The sequence below is a fragment of the Clarias gariepinus genome, chromosome 25 (assembly GCF_024256425.1).
Source record: "Clarias gariepinus isolate MV-2021 ecotype Netherlands chromosome 25, CGAR_prim_01v2, whole genome shotgun sequence".
Taxonomy (NCBI): Eukaryota; Metazoa; Chordata; class Actinopteri; order Siluriformes; family Clariidae; genus Clarias; species Clarias gariepinus.
Window position 1 is genome coordinate 10553110 of NC_071124.1, and position 20086 is coordinate 10573195.

The following is a 20086-nucleotide window of genomic DNA, read 5'->3' on the forward strand; positions in this document are numbered from 1 at the left end:
TCCACTTAAGCAACCCCTACAGACAACAGAAGACTCACTCACTGGTTAGGAGGCATTGCAGTGCCACATGGGCACAGCGGGACATGTGGAGCTCTGATGTATGATCAAAACACATCAACCAGTTTGAACCGCGGGGTTCTCTATCTAGTCTTTAAGTACCTCTCGCATCATAACATGAATAACAATAGAAGAATGAGGTTAGATGACTCTCTTCAGGGGGCATGAATATTCTTCAGGTGAGCCAACCGACATTTAGCCACATTGAGAGCAACTCACCTACCAGGATGGCACAGCAGATGCAGTGGATCAAGACAGTGTGTGAGGTCAGGACATGACATCAGCAAGAAGAAGTGGGTCCAGGTTTGAATTATTTAGACTAATTCTATAAGTTGTCTCAAACACTCTTAAAACCTCTTGCAATGTTTTGGTAGCAAATTATTATTATTTTTTTTTAATTGAGTATTTTAGGAACAATTGTTATTTTACGCAAAAATGAATAACAATTTATCAGAAAGTGCTTTTACATATTTCTGTGTGCTCATGCCTTTTGCAAGATGATATTTCTCAAAAGGCCTCATCACAGAACATGGTCTAGATCCTAAAGTATAGAAATATTCAATATTTCTCCTCATTATAATATTTTAAACAAATATACAATTATATTGATATGGTTTCAATTTTAACACCATCTGCCATTAGAATAAAAGAAATCCTAAGCTTCAAATTTTGGAAGAATTTCTAGAAATAAGCCTACTGTACTAATTTTTTTTTACAGTATGTATAAAATAACTTGATTTTTATTTTAGATATCTTTAGGTGATATACTAAAATTTGTGGCAGTAATCACAAACCACTCATGCATCTGATCTATAGTAATAATAGCAACTACATTACATGGCTAAGAGTGCAAAAGAGTGGGAGAACTGCATGGTTTCGAAATGAGTTCACCATATATGTACTGGTGGTCATATGACACAGGGAATGACCATCTTGGCCTGTGTTTCTGCCCAATTTGTTCTATGGCCAATCGATTGACCTGACTGACCGATTGACCTCTATTGTTCTATAAAGGTGAACCTGTAGAGCATTCTGTGTGTAGTCCCATGTTCTCAAGATGATACAATTTGTTTGGTGTAATAAAAGTGGATCTAAAGATAAATTTATATACATCAAGGAATTTACCAATTTAAACAATATATTTTTTAAAATAGTTACAGTATGCAGTAAGATGTTTAATATAAAATATTCAGCCAATAGTTTAAATATTCGCCAGATCACCACCCTGGCTGCTGTGTGTAACTGCAAAGCACAATTCCAATATAATGGTGGTTAAAACAAAGTGTTTATATTATGCAAATTACAGAAAACCGTTACACGGAAGCTAAGAAAATAACAGTAATGACATTAATCACATCTGCGATTCTGGGAACCGTGGGCTAAAATACATGTAATAAATTCACAAGTCTTTAGTACTTTATTTGAGTTAAAATAAGTAAGTAGGTATAAATGACTTTAGTACATTTATAGACAAGAGACACCAGGAAGGTCTGACCTGGCTGCTGCAGCTGTCGCAGGCAACTATGTAGGGTCGCAGGGGTCTGGAACCTATCCCAGAGAACTTAGGGCACTGGGCAAGGTACACCCTGGATAGCGTGATGTCCCACTGCAGGATACAAACACACACTGCTGCACTCAATCATACACTATAGACAATTTTAAAATGCCAGTCAGCCTAACACTTCATGTCTTGGGAGGAACAAGCCTGGGGAGAGCATAAAAACAATGTGTACACAGACTGGAGACGAGATTCAAGCCCCCACCCATAGAGGTGGTGTTTGTAATATGTATAGAATGTATAAAAAGGTTTTAACAGATAAGAGCTTGTTGCCAAGCAGCTGAAGCTGAATCATCAGTTGGCTCAAAAATTTACTCTTGCAGATTCATTCATACATCATTCAGTGCACTCCAATCTGTGCAATATGTGCTCGTGTCCATGCATCTTTGATGAATAGTACAGTTTCTGATGGTGAGTTTCTGTGGATTTTGTGCCCTGTAAACTGCAGTGCCACTGTTAGTTGGAAGGTAACATATTGAACAACATAAATACAGTATGTTGTTTTATTATACAACAAACATATTATAGTACATGACAGTATGCAGAAACCTTTAGAGAGGCAGATGTTTAAAGTTGAAAAGAGTTTTAAACAACAGCATAAATTCTAACAACTGATATTCGAACAGAACAGAACAAAAAAGCACTATATAATTGGAAATGAAATAAGAAATTAAGGTTATTATAATTTCTTTATTGACGTTAAGGGTTTCAACTAAATGTGGGCAAGAATAATATAAAAGTAAGAAATGTCTATTTTATTTTTGAATTTGTATGCATCTCTGCTCTCTAATGTTTGTGTAGTGTTCCTGGAAAAAACTTCCTATGAAAATAACATGGAAATAACATTACTGTTAATCTAAATTTATGTTTAGCTTTAATGACAGACTGTCAGACTATTCAGTGATAATGTAAAGACATTAATCATATAGACTTTTTATAAATGAATTCAGTAAATAATGAAAGATTAGTTAGTATGCACTGATCAGACATAAGATTAAAGTCTGGAAACATTCAACTTAATATTGTATAGATTCTCCTTGAGGCACTGGGAAGCTCTGACCCTTTGGGGCATGACTCCACAAGACCTCTGGGAGTGTGCTCTGATGTCTGGCACTGAGATGTTAGTGACAGATCCTTTGGGTGCTGTGGGCCTAATTTTTCAATTGAGATCTGAGGAAACTTTGGGCTGTATCATCAACCTTGAACTCTTTACCTGCTAAACTCCATACACGACAGGCTGTGGTCAACTGGATGTTCTAAAATCTTTATATCATAGCCAGCATTGACATTTTTCAACAATGTGTGCTGCTTTATCTCTTCTATGAGACTATAGGACTATTTGGGTTGGCCTTTGGTCCCACAGACATAGATGAGCCTTGGGCACCCATGATCCTGTCACCAGTTAACTGGTATATAATTGATAATCAATGTTATTCGGGTTACCTTGTCGTGGCGTTAGTGTTGTGGTTAATCAGTATGCTGCATTTTGTTCCAAAGGATATGTGGAGATTTTTATTGAAAGGAGATCACACTACTTATACAATTACAACTTAAAAAACATCAGTGTATTCTTTGGATACATCATGTAATGGGGCACATGGCATCACATGGCATCAGGTTTTGTTTTTTTCTTACAATTTAAAAAAATTGAATAAAAAGGGAACAATATCACAGTTTAATTTCATTCAACTTTACCTTGAACAGATGCTCAGGCAACTTTAGACCTGCCCTCTGCACATCTCCATAGTACATGGCTACTTAAGACTTGACTCATTCCTTGACAATGTATTCATGAATGTGTAGCTTGCAGTATCGTTAAAACCTTCAGTGATAATTTATGCATAAATATGAGAGGAAGCCCAAGGGAGATAGGAAGCTTATTTTTGTGCACATGTGCTCACCACTTACCGCCACCAGGTCGTCTGTACACCTGCTTAATCATTTAATTATCCAAATCGCAAAATTATATGTCTGCAGTACAATACATAAAATCAGGCAAATAGAGGTAAAGGTTAATGTTCATATGAAACGTCAGAATAGGAAAGAAATATCCCAATGACATTAACTGTAGGGTGGCTATTGGTGTGGGATGGGCTAGTTTAAGTATTTTAGAAACTGCTGGTCTGAAAAGGATTTTCACTCACAAGAGACTTTTTTTTTTTTTACCAATTAAATAAAAACAGTAGCTATTATTGTCAATAGTTAAAGCTGCCACTGTTGGTGTTGTAGTGTGCTAGGGATTTTTGTCTTGCAACTGGCCCGCTGCAATCAATTGAGCATCGTTAGTATTCCAAAGGGATGTTGTCGAAGCACAAGGCTTCTGTTCATGAGAATGAGTCCAGTGTATTTTAGAATTTTCCCAGTCACCAGGACTGAATTCATTATAGCATCCCTTCGATTTGGAGTACTGGATGTTTTTAACATCAATAATAACAAAACCCTGGAGGTGCTAGACCATGCTGCCAACAATATAATCAGTGAGTGTATATTTGAATAAAATAATTTATAAAGAGGAAATGTAGGGATCTGATTATTTTATTACATTTGGCAGGTGTTTTTTTCTGGGCATATACAGTATATTCAGTATATATACACTCACTTCTTGAGGTATACCTTTAAAACATCTCTCAAATATCTAATCAGCCAATCACATGGAAACAATTGAATGCATTTAGGCATGTAGACATGATCAAGATCATCTAATGAAGCTCAAAATGTGCACACAATCATCCCTAGGGTTTACAGAGAATGGTCTGAAAAAGAGAAACTATCCCGTGTCAGGTCTCTGTGCATAGATACCTTCAGAGACGTGCCACAGAGCATATTTGAATGCATAACACGTCGAACCTTGAAGCAGATGGGCTACAGTAGCAGTAGACTACACCGGGACACACTCCTGTCAGCTAATAACCGGAAACTGAGGCTAAAATTTGTGTGTACTTGCCAAAATTGGACAGTACAGGATTGGAAAAAAACGGCACCTTGTCTGATAAGTCTTGATTTCCAGTGCAACGTTTGGAAAGTAGCGCATAAACAACACTAAGGCATGGATCCATCCTGTCTTGTATCAACAGTTCAGGTTGGCACTAGTGTAATGGTGTGGGGGATATTTTCTTGGGGCCATCAGTACCAATTAAGCATTGTTTAAATGCTACAACCTACCTGTGTATTGCTCCTGACCATGTCCATCCCTTTATAACCCACATTCCATAAAATAAATAATCTAAAACAGGTTTCCTGAACATGACAATAAGTACATAAATGGCCTCCACTGCCACCAGATCTCAGTCCAGAAGAGCATCTTTGGGATGGCTTGCAAAGGGAGATGGATTCATGGTATCATGAATTTGCAACTGACAAATCTGCAGTAACTGCGTTCATGTTAATATAGACCAAATCTCAAAGGAATGTTTCCACCACCTTGTATAAATCTATGCCAGGAAGAATGATAGCAGTTTTGAAGGCAAAATTACTAGCAAAGTGTACCTAATGAAGTAGCTGGTGAGTGTATGGTGGGTCCAAAAAAAAACACACACAAACAAACAAAATTACTTGTCAGATGTGGACCTGTTTCATCTGTGATGTCTGTTTTGTAGCTGCATTCAGCTGTCATTATCAAACACCCTACTGATTGCAATATCTCAGTTATTTACATAGGCTAATAATTTTAATAGATAAGAAAATCTATTTGCTTCTACATGAGACAGTTTTTCACAGCTACCCACAAAGGAGCACAGATTAGTGTTTTATTTGCTGCAGGATTAGCTTGGATCAGCTGAGCTGGAGTTGGCAAAGATTGAACAATAGTGTTTCAGTCTCACTCTGTCTAACTAACCAGTTAATTGCAAACATAATTTTATTTTTAAAAAAATCTAATTATGTAATGGTTTATATATCATTGGCATGTTTATCTGGCCATTACATACAGGTTGAGAAAGAGTCTAAGTTTAGTTGGCATCTAGACAACACCATTTACATGATTTCCAAACTGCCATGCAAAATACAATAAAAAATACATGCACAATATGTGGGAAGCTGCTGGCAGTTTTGTTTTTATTCAAAATAGACAGCTGCCACATTGACTGGCATTAGGTCCGTGTTTAAAACTGCTGTGATAGTGCCATCTGCCTGGACCAACTGTTTTTATTTTATCCTTTTCTCTGAACATTGCTCCATTTTTTCCCAGTCCAGTCCAGCTACTAACTGCCTAAAGACGGAGCTGATCAAACTGGTAGACCATTTTTACCAGCTGGTAATTTGTTTTCCAGTTTGCTTATTGCTGACTAAAGTGACTGAAAATAGCTGATATTTTCGAGTAACGCATTTTTCTAACACTAATGTATTTTCCAGTTTCCTTTCTGCCAGTACCTACCAGCTGGTAAATATTATCCACCAGTTTGCCTTTTGTTTTTGGCATCTGGAAGCTCATCAGACTAAACTTGGGTTTCTGAGAAGTGTTTAGTTCAAATCCCAGAACTACAAGAGTGCACCATGACCCACATCCTTCTACTTCACATTAGTGTGTGTGTGTGTGTGTGTGTGTGCGCGCGCGCGCTGGATTCTTGTCTCGGATTTAAGTTGCACTAGAGAAACCCATCTGTAAAGTTGAAAAGATGTTCTGCAAACGTGGGAAACTTCTGCGTAAAGAATGTCTGGATTATTGCAGCGTCACGAGCAGAATCATGCGTGAGATTTCCACAGACAGCTGCAGATTTCCGTTAGGGCCTCACTAACAGTGAGCTCTGTCGCCCTCCACCGGGAATGCGTGCGCCGCGATCACGTGACCCGGACGCCACGGCACAGGCGCTGAGGCGTCGCTGTAGCTGAGACGCTTCTCTGTTCTCCGCCGCAAATCACTGGCGTTCGCAGCATCCTGATTAACCGGAGCCGCGTCTCCTCTTCTCTCTGTCTCTCTCTCTTCTCTTTCTCGTGCGCGCGCGGTCAATGCACGAGCCAGTAACAATTTAGAGCGCGTGGCGTCTCGAGTCGGATGCTCGCTCACACACTCATGCTGCCCGTTTGGGCTCTGAGAACGACTCGAGTGTGAGAATCGGATCCGGGGAGGAGACCGAATGGCGGAGCGTGATGCATTACCGCTGCCGCTGGACATCCGAGCGCGGATCGCCGAGTTGGAGCTGGAGCTGTCTGAAGGTGAGTTTCCCGGTGCAGTAGGCCTAGTGACGGCGTTTTCGGTGCTTCTGGGATGAGGGTGAGGCGAAAACCAGACTAAACACACACGCGTAACGTCTTTAAACGGACACGGGCCTCATTCTGCGTGTTTACATTCGCGGTATAGTGCTCGCTCGTGCACGCGCAGATGGGGAGGGAAAAAAACGGGACGAAGCGCGCGACCTTGAATGACACAGAGTGGGCCTTAACGGTTCTGTGGTGTTCGTACCGGGTACCAGAGTCAGAACCGGAGACTGAGATTTGTGCGAATTCTGACACACACACACACACACACACTCCCTCTCTAATTAACACTCAGCCCTCCTCTCGTACATCCAGACACACAGTACGCTGTCTGAATGTGAATGTTTTCCCTGTGTGTGTGTGTGTGTGTGTGTGTGTAAAGGGGTTTGTTTTGCTCTCACTCTTTAACGGCTGTAGTGTCTCGCTCTGACCTGTACAGTGGATGAACAGGACACAGATTTGTGTTCCTAATATAACACACACACACACACACACACTGTGCCTCTCTGACCCGCTTCCTGTTCAGAGCTGCACGATATACCGTTTTCTTATCGTTATCATGATTAACTTTGGGAATGTGACGCAGTGTATTATGGGTGATGGGCCATTTTGGACAAGGTTAGTTAGAAATCTAGACAGATATGCAGAGCGCTAGAAGAGAAAAGGTAACGCAAAGTCATTGTAGTGTAAAAGAGAGCTGTTGTGTCATCAGTGGTTCAGGTATTAATCACCATTCTATTGTGTGGTGTTTTACGCATCACCACACTGACTCCAAAACAGATTTTTTATAAAAACTTTCTACATTTATAATAGAGAGGATCCGGTCAATCGGCCAGTGACCAAAATAGGCTGGTTTTCAGTTTGATTGGCCAATCACCAGTCATGGACAATCAGCCTCAAATCTAACCGAATCTGTACCGAGCGCAGAAGCTTCCGAGTGGTGCAGCAGAAACAGATTGTTATGGCCTTAAGTTATCAAAAATTGTGCGTGTTAAAAGGTTTCGATCTGTCTTTTTCTCCAAAAAAGTCTCAAAACACAGCAAGCGCTAATTAGTCGAAAATGGTGTGGGTTAGAAGCTGCACATAACCGCATGCTCGTAGACACTCGACCCGTGTGCTCACTGTCGAGTTGAGTTTTGAGACTTTGGAAGGAATTGAGGCAGTATGATCAGAGTGAGCAGTAAAAGTGTAGCTTTTTGTTAACTCAAATCTTAAACTCTTTCATTTATAGGTATTTTGTGTTGTTTAAATGCTGCACTTGGTTTTTAATTGAAAAAACTAATGTAATAAGGAATGGGTTACGTTTAATCAATCTTTATACTTTTTTAAACACTTAAAATTTAAACAAATGAAACATCTCATTGTGATGTTTATAAAATCGTGATACTTATAGAATCACAGATTTAATTAAATCAGCACCTAGGAATCATGATATTGTATCCGGAGGTGACTGATGATCCCCATCCCTATAAGCGGTCTAGATATAAGGGGACACTTACGGCTCCTGAATATAGTTTTTAACCAAAGAACTATAATTAGTTGCTACCTCACAGGGTCCTGGTTCGATCCTTAGGTCAGGTTATGTGCACAGTTTCACATGCTCCCTCTGGATCCACATGGGGTTTCCTCCTACGTACAGTAGGTGTAAATGTGTTTATGCACAGTGATGGACTGGTGTATTGGTGCTTTTTGCCTACATTCCTGGGAAGCAGCATTGATGTATACACAATACATAAACGCTAAACTTTTCTTAATGTATCAGAACCAATGTAGTTACATGCAAAGATGATTTCATCCTTTAGCGCAACTATTGACCTAAGCTGATCCTGATAGGTTTCACATGACCCCAAAGAAAAAAGTCTGGTGGTGTTTGGTCTAACAGGTCTGGTTCTATTCAATATTTGATTTTTAGTTTCAATGCCATATTTTAGGTCTAAAACAAAAAGAAAAATATAGGATAAATGCCTGTGGATTCTGCAATAACATTAAAACAGGTGAAGTGAATAACACTGATTCTCATTACAATGGGTGTTATAAAGAGTATGGATTTTACACCAGAATTAAAAGACATAAGATATAAGATATACGTTTTTTCCCCCATAGACACTGCACCGGATTGTAGGGCTGGGCGATATGGCTGAAAACTGTATCACGATATCAGTGTTTCTTATCGGTCGATATTGATAGTTATTAATATTTTTATGACCCATTTAAAATAAGGACCAGGAGAAAAATATATTACATTTTAACATTTTCATTTTAAACTTAACCTTCCCCTGATCATAGTCCCCTCAGTTATTAAGACAGACATGTTAATAACCATGGAAAACTCAAATAATTAAAATGTAAACATAAAGTCACAATCAACACAATTATCTCTTAACATTTACGGTGCAAAATAAAAGAAAATGTAAGAAATGCTTAATAAAGTGTAATAAAATAAGTGCATTTTCTGCTTTTGAAGAGAAATCCGGCAGACCAGCATGAGACAACGACATGGGGCAACCAAACGTGATACTGTTACATGATTGACGTTGGTGTATCACTTCCTACGTTGCTAGCCTACCAGAGAGCGAGTGCTTTTGTTAATGCAACCGGAAGCGGACCAGAAGACTAGCAGTTAGCCTTTGTAGCGTGGACGGTAAATCTAAACGCCGAAATAGTGCGAACAGGCAGGATAACCACGCGAGTCATTGTAAGAACTCTCTCACGCTGAGAGCAAGAGTTTACTCAATTATACCCGCTGTTGCGGGAGAGAGGTTGATTTTACGGCAGCTGTTTACGGGAGTGTAGTCCAATGCGGGCAATGCTTTGTGGGTAATGCAGTCCAATGTGCGTGAACGCGGAAATGTGAGATGAGCTGGAATATAGAGCCTGAACCTGTTTTCTTTTAGTAGTTTTTGGTTTGATTTCAGTACGGAATCCACCCGGAAGTTTGTAATATCGCCTGACAACGCAGAAAATAAAAGAATGGACATCCATCGACTCGTTTGTCTTTCCCATCACTGCATGTGCATGAATTAACAGGCTGTTGCGCTGCCGCGAGAAACGACAAAATAAAGCGGAGAAGCTAACACCGCGTTCTAGCAACACACACTCAATCAGGAATTGGACCCAAAATCACATAATATCCGGCGAAGCATCGGAATCGACATGGGCAGACTCAATGACTGAGCGATGTGAAGCGCCATCTTGTCTCCTTTTATACTTCCTGAATCGTGACCGTACTACTTCAGGGTCCTAGTGCCGGTCGCGGAGCGAGTGCGCATGACAGCAACCAAACTAGCTTCACGACCTCCGTTTTCTTCCGACAAAGAATAAAACGAACGTTTTATCGAACACATTTTTTATTGATATCGATTACGTGTCCATCGCGATACATATCGTTATCGTTTTATGGCCCAGCCCTACCGGATTGGCCATGACATGATGTCTAATCCTGCCCTCCTCCTTATAATGTGCTATGATTGGCCAATTAGGCTGTCAATCAAGCTGAAGGTGTTTTTTTCTTCTTTCTTTTTTTGTGTTCACCTGTCTTTTGTGTAACTGTTAACCCTGATTGAACTGTTAGTGGTGTTAAATTTAACTAAGTGGTCTCTGGGCACACGTGTGGACACACATCTGAGTCTGTTCCTCCCGACTGAAGAGAAATGTTCTTGCTGGTGGTTTTAGCCCCCCCATGTTTTGCGCATCCTCAATAAAAAGGCTCTGTTTGATCAATTTGAGCAACCGTAAACACACAAACCATAGCCTTTTTGTGAGCTTGTAATAGTGCCTCCTGTTTGTAAAATTACTTCCTGACATGATATCATGTGCAAACCACCTGTTAGGCACCAAGTGAAAAGACAGTTCTCTAAGTTGCTGTGGTGAAAGCATGGAAAATAGGCACGACTAAGAGTCTGAGTAAGGAAAGATGCCAGAACACACAGCTTGCTGCATACGGGGCTGTGAAGCTTTCGACCAGTCAGGGTGCCCATGTATTGGACTGTGAAGTAAAGGAAGAACTGGTCTGATGAATTTGCATGTTTTTCAATATGTGACCCAGTGTATGAAAATGCAGCTAAAGTTAAAATTCTTTTGTCATATAGCATAAAATCATATGATGACTTTAGAGGGGTTTTCACGGACTGGGTCACATGTGTGGTGTGTTTAAGTCAAACCCGGAATTTCTTATGACAGGATGCATAAAAACAATCAATGTTGTACTTCAAGCACAGTACGATGATGAGACTTTTCTCCACAGTAATATATCCATATATCCGTGAATGACAGTCCTGGCCCGCTGCAGTTGTTCCCATGAACATTTAGCGAGTAGAACGTCTGATCCTTGAAAATCGTCCTATAACTTGTCGCCAACTTGCAGAAGAGACGCATCTGTCTGTGAATGATTGTGTCTGTACAGTTCTCACAGACACTACGTGCACGTTACAGGAACTCAGTTAAGAGTTATTGCCACATCCCTGTATATTCCTGACAACGCTCCAATCCATTTCAACATGATTGGCTCATTAAAAGGAGTTCCCGGAGGGCCAGTGTTTCAGACATGAAGCAGACAGTCTCCGATGTAGTGAGAGAATTTTCTGCCTTGATGGTATCCAAGCACTAGTGATACTCTGGGATAAGTGCATTAGTGTAGCAGGGGATTATATTATATTATATATTATATATATCTCATATCTCATAATGATATTATTTAATTCTGGGCCTTGGTGGCTCAGTGGTATGGTTGATGGCTTGCCTACCATGTGGAAAGCTCGGGTTCAATTCCAACCCAATGCCTAAACCCCAGCCACTGGAAGCAGTGCCGGTGTTATCCTGCACAATCAGAATAAGGGTTTTTACTTAAATGGACCTTGTACATTATTGTGTTCTGTATGTAAAAGTATTTCATGCACACATTTTTTCTTTTTTCACATTTAACGTTCCTTGCCTAACGATTTTCAGAATATATAAAAATGCCATATGGATGTTCTTTAACTATTTACTGGCATCTTGACATGCTTGGCCTTTATAAATGGTTTGGATGAAAAAAGGCAGAAAAATAACAGTACTAACTGACCTGTCTGTAGCAGTAGGATAAACATAAAAATTGCTTTGGAGAACAAAGAGACCACTATACCTGTAACGTTAGCTCACACACTGGCTTGAATGATTCTCACCACGTTTTGTTATTTGATCTGATCTTTTTATCTAGATCTCCAGGCCATGTTTGCATTTATTTCCAAACTGTACATGTATTTAAAGTGACTGCAGATGAAGACATGTCTGGGAATCTAAGAGGAAGTAGCACATCCAGATCACCACTTGCACTTTTCTCATATGCTTGGAGTTTGTCATGATGCAACGTCTCCGATTCATTTTTAATCATGATGAGTCTTTTATTGAAACTAAAATAAATACCCCTTTTAGCTGTTACTCTGTGCATGAGCTTGTTTGTAGCAGGAGAACAAAGAGCTAACCCTAGCAAAAGGGTGGGATGATCCTGTAATGCAGCGTGATGATTCCTGAGCTTCACTATAACAATACTGGTATCAGAAAAGTCTGTATTATGCACATAAGCTCTCTAACAAAGATAGAGAATGCTGTCTTGTCCGAGCATTGTGTTCACAGCTGCTCCAGGTAAATCTGTTGTGGGCGTGTTGTTAATTCATTCTATTGTAATAGTTGCATATAAAAAACAAACAAACAATAATTTTCACTAAATGTACACTTTACCAATCACCTGTTTGAGGTTGTTGTAATACACTGCTAGGAATATTGCATCCCCTGTGTGTAACATCGTGCTCGCTGTGCTATTCTTGTCCATATCTTGCAAACGGACTTGACTCTGGTGTAGGGAAAATGACAGTTGTTTGGACCCAGGACAAGCTTTCTGTGAGACGCACACTGGGTCAAACACTGGAACAATGTTGCATGACCCTGTTTCGGAGTCTGTGAGTGTAAGTGCAGAAAAACTGCAGGGCCCAAAGAAGGCAAGTTTCGTGTCGATTGCATCATTCCATCAAACAAAAGGGTAGACGTTTTTTTCCCCCTCATGCATTGCATAGTGTTCCTTTCTTTTCGTGTAAAAGAGAAAGTGCTTGTTAACTCTTAGCTCTGACCCTGAAAATGTGTGTCAGCCATCCTTAAGAAATATTATCTTGCTTTTCTTTGTTTATTTAACCTTTTGAGATAATTTATTTTTCATCAGGATTTGAAAAGGCGTATGATTACAAGTAGCCCTGTTTTCTAATTGCATTCAGCATGTTCTTGTGCTCGCTAGGCTTATGGCACATTAGAGGGCTAAAAGTATGTGGACACCAGGCCATGGCGTTCATATGTGCATGTTAAAAATTCTATAAGGGGTTCTGGTCAGCGTTTGGCCATGTAGTGTAACAGGAATGCAAGAATGTCACGTCACTAAAGTTTATTCAGCAATTACGGTAAAGGCATTGAGTAGGAGTGCCATGTCCACTACACTTCTGTTTTAATGAATGTGATCATTTATCTTGATTGTACACTCGGTACACATGTATCTTGTAATTAGAATAGCTAATGTTCAGCAAATACCCATGCTATAAACAGTACAGGCTATATTTATGGGGCTACATCTATGTTTTGATAGTGCAGTGTGTGTTCTTGCCTCAAATAAGTCTTTATAATGAATTGTGGAATCTTACAGTATTTAATCTTGTATGTACAGTATGTAATCCTACATAGGTGTTTACACCTTTTCATAAGAAACTGATTGTCAGTTTGCACTTGATTCTGTTAGCATCATGATTTTATAAATATCCGGAACAATATTTTAAATATTCTAAACAAACTTTGCAAATACAGTCGTGTTCAAAAGTTAGTACCTCTTTTCAATCTATGTTTATACATAAAAACGTAACACCTCCAGGGTCCGGGTTCGATTCCCGTCTCTGTGTGCGTGGAGTTTGCATGTTCTCCCTGTGCTTGGTGGGTTTCCTCCAGGTACTCCGGTTTCCTCCAACAGTCAAAAGACATGCAGATTTAATTAACTGGCGTTCCCAAATTACCTGTAGTGTGTGAATGAGTGTGCAAGTGTGTATGTGTGTGTGCTCTGTGATTGATTGGCACTCTGTCCAGGGTGTACCCTGCCTTGTGCCCTAAGCCTCCTGGGATAGGCTCCAGGTCCCTGCGACCCTGAATACAGGATAAAGCGGTATAGATGATGAGTGAGAGAGAAGAGAAAAAGGAAAAACTTACTATTTCCACAGGATTTAATATGGTAAGTTGCAGCCATGTGTTGCTAATCATCAGCAGTTAATTAACTGAGTATCATCAGGTGTGCAGACCTCTATAAAAGCAGAAGTTTTTACATTTTTTTGGTTTGGAGCATTCAGGTGGTTAACACAATGCCATTGGCGAAAAATAAAAGCAATGGTCTAGGAGAAGCAATTGTTGCTGCACATCAATCTGGAAAATGCTATAAAACTATTTCCAAACATTTCTTCAGTTTGAGATTATTCATGAGTGGAAAGCTGTCAATACCGTTACCAATCTTTTCCAGGAGTGGACGTCCCAGCACATCTAACCCTAGGTCATCTCAGATCCTACAGGCCTAATTGAGCGTGGTAAATGTTAAAGTCCATGACCACCCAATTAGAAGAAGACTGAACAAGTACGGTTTCCTTTGAAGGGTTGCCAGGAGAACGCCTCTTAAGGCATGGCTGAGGTTCTCAAAACCTATAGACAGATGATACCAAAGTGGAGTTGTTTGGCCTTAAAGCCCAGTGCTGGATCTGAGGAAAGCATTTCAGCAGAAACATCTCATACCCACTGTCATTGAATCATTGAGGCAAATCTGAGGCCATCTGTCTGACAGCTTAAGCTTGGTTAAAATTTGGTTATGCAACGGAACAATGATCTGAAGCACAGAGTGAATCTACACTAGAATGGCTGAAAAATAAAAGAATCAAGGTTTTTGAATGACCTAGTCAAAGTTTAGACCTTAACCTAACTGAAAGACTGTGAAATGGCCTTAACAGAGCTGTGTACAAGGGAATGCCCAAAAACCTTGAACTAAAGCAATGTTGTAAAGAAGAATGGGCCAAAATTTCTCCACATTAATGTGACATTGATAGTTATACAGGAAACAATAACTTTAAGTTAAGCTTTCTTTCCAATACTAAATCTGCAAGCTATTGAATAAGGGGGGTACTTGGTATTGCCCACATGTTTTTGGTTCTGTTATGATCCGATGGTTTTTCTTATGTTTTTAAACAAAAGAAACATAAAGGGGTACTAACTCTTAAACATGAATGAAGAAAAAAAACTAAATTACTAGTATTAACATTTGTATGTTATATGTGCCATGGCATATATACACTCACCTAAAGGATTATTAGGCACACCATACTAATACGGTGTTTGACCCCCTTTCGCCTTCAGAACTGCCTTAATTCTACGTGGCATTGATTTAACAAGGGGCTGAAAGCATGTTGGCCCATATTGATAGGCTAAATTGTGAAATTCCCATGCCACGCTTAAATTGTTTAAATCACCTTTCTTTCCCATTCTGACATTCAGTTTGGACTTCAGGAGATTGTCTTGACCAGGACCACACCCCTAAATGCATTGAAGCAACTGCCATGTGATTGGTTGATTAGATAATTGCATTAATGAAAAATTGAACAGGTGTTCCTAATAGGTGAGTGTATGAAAAGAAATGCTCCATGTATCGCCTACATTAAGGCCTTAAATTTTTAGATAAATGAACGCGCTCTGAACGTCCTAGACGTTTATGTTTTACACTGGCGTTCGTTTGGCTCTATCTAATGCCAGCCTGCAGCCCAAATTGTAGTTTGTGAAGGCAGTGTCGGGAACTGGATATGGAAGCCCTTGTCATTTTATTTAAGGTGCCTCCTTTTAATATGGACCATTTTGCTATATTAGACATAAATCTTCTTGTTTTAAAAATTCTCGTAATACGGCGACATAAGGAGGGAAAAAATCGCCGCCACTTCTGGGTTCACCCTCTGACTGCAAAACGTCGGATTAAAGGAAGTTTTTTTGTGGTTTATAAAGAAATGCGAAAATTTCCGCGCAAGTTTTTCAATTACTGTCGGATGTCAGTTTCTTTTGATTATTTGCTGCAGCTGGTGCAATGCCACATTTCACGCTGATCAATCAATATGCGATTTGGTGTTGGCCCCGAAGGGAGACTACTTGTCACTTTATTTTGCTTTTTTTTCCCGCATTTCCCTATGTATAGCATGTAGGATCATGGGATATATCCGGTCCTCCGTAGCGTAAAATGAACGCAAAGAAAACGCACTAGAAGCGTTTTCCTTGCGTTTATTGGGATTTGAACGCCAAGAAAAAGCTGCATGCAACGGTTATATAATATAGTATAAACGCGCAGCCGGACAAATGCACGTCACCAAAGCCTGTGTGAACACTCTCATTGACTCCTATGTGTAAAAACCCTTGGTTCCTTCCTGATTGCATGGGGATATTCCAAGATGAGTGTATTCTCAAATTGTGAAAGAGTGGATAGGACTGTGAGCCTTGCACCTCAGCGTTAATATTAATTACCGCCTTTGTGTGCATGTTCCCCCTGTGCCTAGTGGGTTTCATCTGGTTACTCTGTTTCCTCCTAAAGTCCAAAAACATGCAGATTAGGCTAATTGGCATTTTCCAAATTGCCTTTAGTGTGTAAATGAGTGCATTTGTGTGTCCTGTGATGGATTGGCCCCCTATTCAGGGTGTACCTCGCCTCGTCCCCTGGGATAGGCTCTAGGCTCCCGCCACCCTGTGTACGGTATAAAGCGGTGTAGACGACGAGCAAGTGAGTGAGTGAGTGGTTCAGGGAGCATGAGACACAATTTTCACACATGGATTTGCCACCACACAGTGTCCAGACAGTAACTCCATTGAGAATCTTTGGGATGTGTTGGAGAAGGCTTTACAAAGGCGGAAGGTGAAATTGTGTAAGCTCATCCAAACAATACCATGGCTATTATCAAAACACAAGACTGGCTAATGATAGAGTGCGACTGTGTTTTTGCTGGTCAGTATATTTTAAGACCCACCTTCAAACACAGGGCCTCTTTGTGTGACATCATGGGGGGAAAATCAAAAGAAATCAGCCAAGACCTGAGGAAAAAAAACATTGTGGACTTCCGTGGAAGTCTGAATCATCCTTGGGAACACTTTCCAAATGCTTAAAGATACCACATTCATCTGTATAGACAACTCTATGCAAGCCATCATACCGTTTAGGAAGGAGACATACTTTGGTACAAGACATGTAAATCGATCCCAGGGTAAGAGTAAATAACCTTGTCAAGACACTGAAGGAAATGTGTACAAAAGTATCCATACCCACAGTAAAATGAGACTTGCATTGAGAACCTTAGAGGCTGCTCAGCATGGAAGAAGTCACTGCTCCAAAACTGCCATAAAAAGCCAGACTGTGGTTTGCAGCTGTGCATGGGGACAAAGATCTTATTTTTTGGAGAAATGTCCTCTGGCCTGATGAAACAAAAAATGAACTGTTTGGCCATAATGACCACTGTTGTCTGGAGGAAAAAGGGCAGGCCTGCAAGCCGAAGAACACCATCCCAACCCCCATAGCATGCTTCAAAGTTTTGGCAAAATTGCTTAAGGACAGTAAAGTCAAGGTTTTGGAGTGGTTCTGCTTTCAAGCCAAAAGAAAATGTGTGGGCAGAAGTGAAAAAAGCATGTGTGACAAGGAGGCCTAAAACCTGTCTCAGTTACACCAGTTCAGTCAGCAGGAACGGGCTTAAATTCCACAAACTTACTGTAAGAAGCTTGTGGAAGGCTACCTGAGATGTTTGACCCAACTGAAACAAATGAATGGCAATGCTACCAAATACTAACTTAGTGTTTGTAAACCTATGACCTCCTGGCACTGTAATCAAAGAAATAAAAGATGAGTTTAAATGCATTCGGCTTTTAACTGTGTATTTCTGCTGTCGAGACAGAATTAGATGAAGTATGTTTTTTTTTTCTTTTACTGTTCTCAACATCCACATGAGTATGTAATGTAAAAAAAAAAACAACCCAACTCCCCCTCTCCCCGGTTATATAACTATTATTATTGTGCTAACACTTTGCCCTCATCCTTCCACACAAACAGATGGATGATAAATCAGAATTCAGGAATCTGCCGTGCATGTGAGCAGATGTTTTTGATTTCCTCTCAGATTAATGCTTGCAACCGGTCACACTAAGAGGTTCACACTGTGCAGTTCATTGATGAGAAAATCAAACGTGCTTTAAAATATCTGCCCCCTTTAAGCATTCTTCTAAAACTCATAAACTGTGCTAAGCAACCAGGATCCTATAGCGCAAGACCTGGTTCTCTCTGCCAGAAGTTAGGCAGAGACTTGTCCATTACTTTATTATTTTTCTTTTTAGCAGATTAACAACCTCAAACAATACATCAAAGTCAAAACACAAAAAGGTTGTGCGGCACAAAATCAATGCCTTGCAACAACTCATTCCCTGGAATTTTTATATGGATTGAAATGAACAATGCAGAGTGTAGAGAGAAGCCCAAGGCAGCTTGAAATGTTCTTCTTGGAGAAGTAGCATGATGCCCTCCTAAAAGAGTCCAAATTATGGGAGGTGTTAAAGTACCACTATGCACGGAACTCCACGCACATGGACCCTGCGGCGGGAATCGAACCTGGACCCTGAAGGTGCAAGGCGACAGTGCTAACCACTCAGCCACTGAGGGGCAACTTTCAATTCTGAAAAATGAGTCCAACCAAAGTGAGTCAGTCCCCATTGCCCCTTATGCTAAAATGTCCAAATTGTACAACAGAAATAAGCATGTTTATATAAGGGTTTTGGTCCCCATAGCCAAGTTCCAGTCAGAATCATGGTTATTTTTTGACACAAGGACTTTGATTCAAGCTGTGTGCATCACACATTTTTTTTCACATATTTGTACAATACACAATATAATATGTACGAATGTGCGTCACATATGGGGATGAAATGATGACTGACTTCTTCCAATACAGTATTTGTAGATGTGAAGTAGGGTGTAAGCAGTCTGTTAAACCCGTGTTAGTGCTTTTATACAGCAGATTACATGCAATCAGTGTCAACGGTTTATGAGGGTGATGGCCTGAGGAAAGAAACTGTTCTGCAGCGCCTGCCATAAAGCAGGAGGTGAAACTTTTATGTTCAGGGTGTGAGGGGTCTGCAATGATTTGTTCCTGTCCATCTCCTAGTTCTAGATTTTCCATTCATGGTACCTGTAGGAGGACGAGGGGAAAAAAATTTAGGGGAAAAAGCTTAAATCTTTCGAAACATATTGTGGAAAATGGAAACATATTGTATTACAATAAAAAAATTATACATTACGCATTTTACTTACACTTAACAGAATGATGCATATTGTAAATATTTATTCATTTAATGTGCCAATATTTTTAGGCACCATTTTATTTATGTTGAAAGCTAAGGAAACATTGATTTATTATTATTGATTTATTTATTTTTTTTTTTTTTTTTTTTTTCCTGATTTTATCCCTAATTTAGTCTTGTCCAATTCCTCCCCGTCGCTACGGGGCTCCCACATTAAGGCTACTACTACCACTCAGTCAGGAAGGCCGAAGACTATCACGTGTTTCCTTTCACTAGTTCTTTTCAAACTACTCGCTCACGCACCGTTGGGGCGGTGTAACACACTCTGAGGACAGCGCTATCCGCTCCTTCCGCGTACCTCTCATCCCTCCCCCCTCAGAGAGCTCGGCCAATCAGCTCTCTCTAGACCTCCGGCTGCGAGAGGTTACAGCATCACCCAGGGATGCATTTTTTTAATTATTATTATTATTATTATTATTATTATTATTATTATTAACAAGACGAACTATTTAGTCACCTTTCCATGCTTCGGCATCTTCTTTACAAAGATCACAATTATGTTATTGATCAAATGGCTGCATAGCTTTGTGCTATAGCAAAATGCTCATCATCAAAGTCTTTTCAATTCCATTTGTGATCATGTACAGTAGAGTTTGTCAGTAAGTGTTTTCCATTAGTGGATTAGGTTATAAATATAGAGGTAGGAGGACTGTCCTTCAGAGGATTTTTGAAAACCGCTTGATCCATTTTTAGTATGGGGTGAATCAGAATGTAAAACGTACTGTACAGACTTCTGACTTAAGGAAATGCATGCAAAGGAGAAATAGATTACAGTTCAGGAAAAATGTGTAGCTTAGTATTGTGTAAAAAGTCTAGTCTAGCCCCCATCCTGTGTCCACATACTGGTGTGGTTAACCTGAGTAGTGT

General features: G+C 40.0%; 1 protein-coding gene across 4 annotated transcripts in view; it reads left to right on the forward strand.

Moving 5' to 3' along the window:
• The first annotated feature begins 6146 nt into the window (after window positions 1-6146).
• dip2cb (disco-interacting protein 2 homolog Cb) overlaps window positions 6147-20086 on the forward strand; it is a 55319-nt gene continuing 41379 nt past the window's right edge. For all 4 annotated transcript variants that reach the window (XM_053486515.1, XM_053486516.1, XM_053486517.1 and 1 more), the window contains exon 1: window positions 6147-6766. In XM_053486515.1, the coding sequence (XP_053342490.1) occupies window positions 6688-6766 (79 nt within the window). In that variant the 5' untranslated portion in view covers window positions 6147-6687. The remainder of the gene's footprint in view (window positions 6767-20086) is intronic.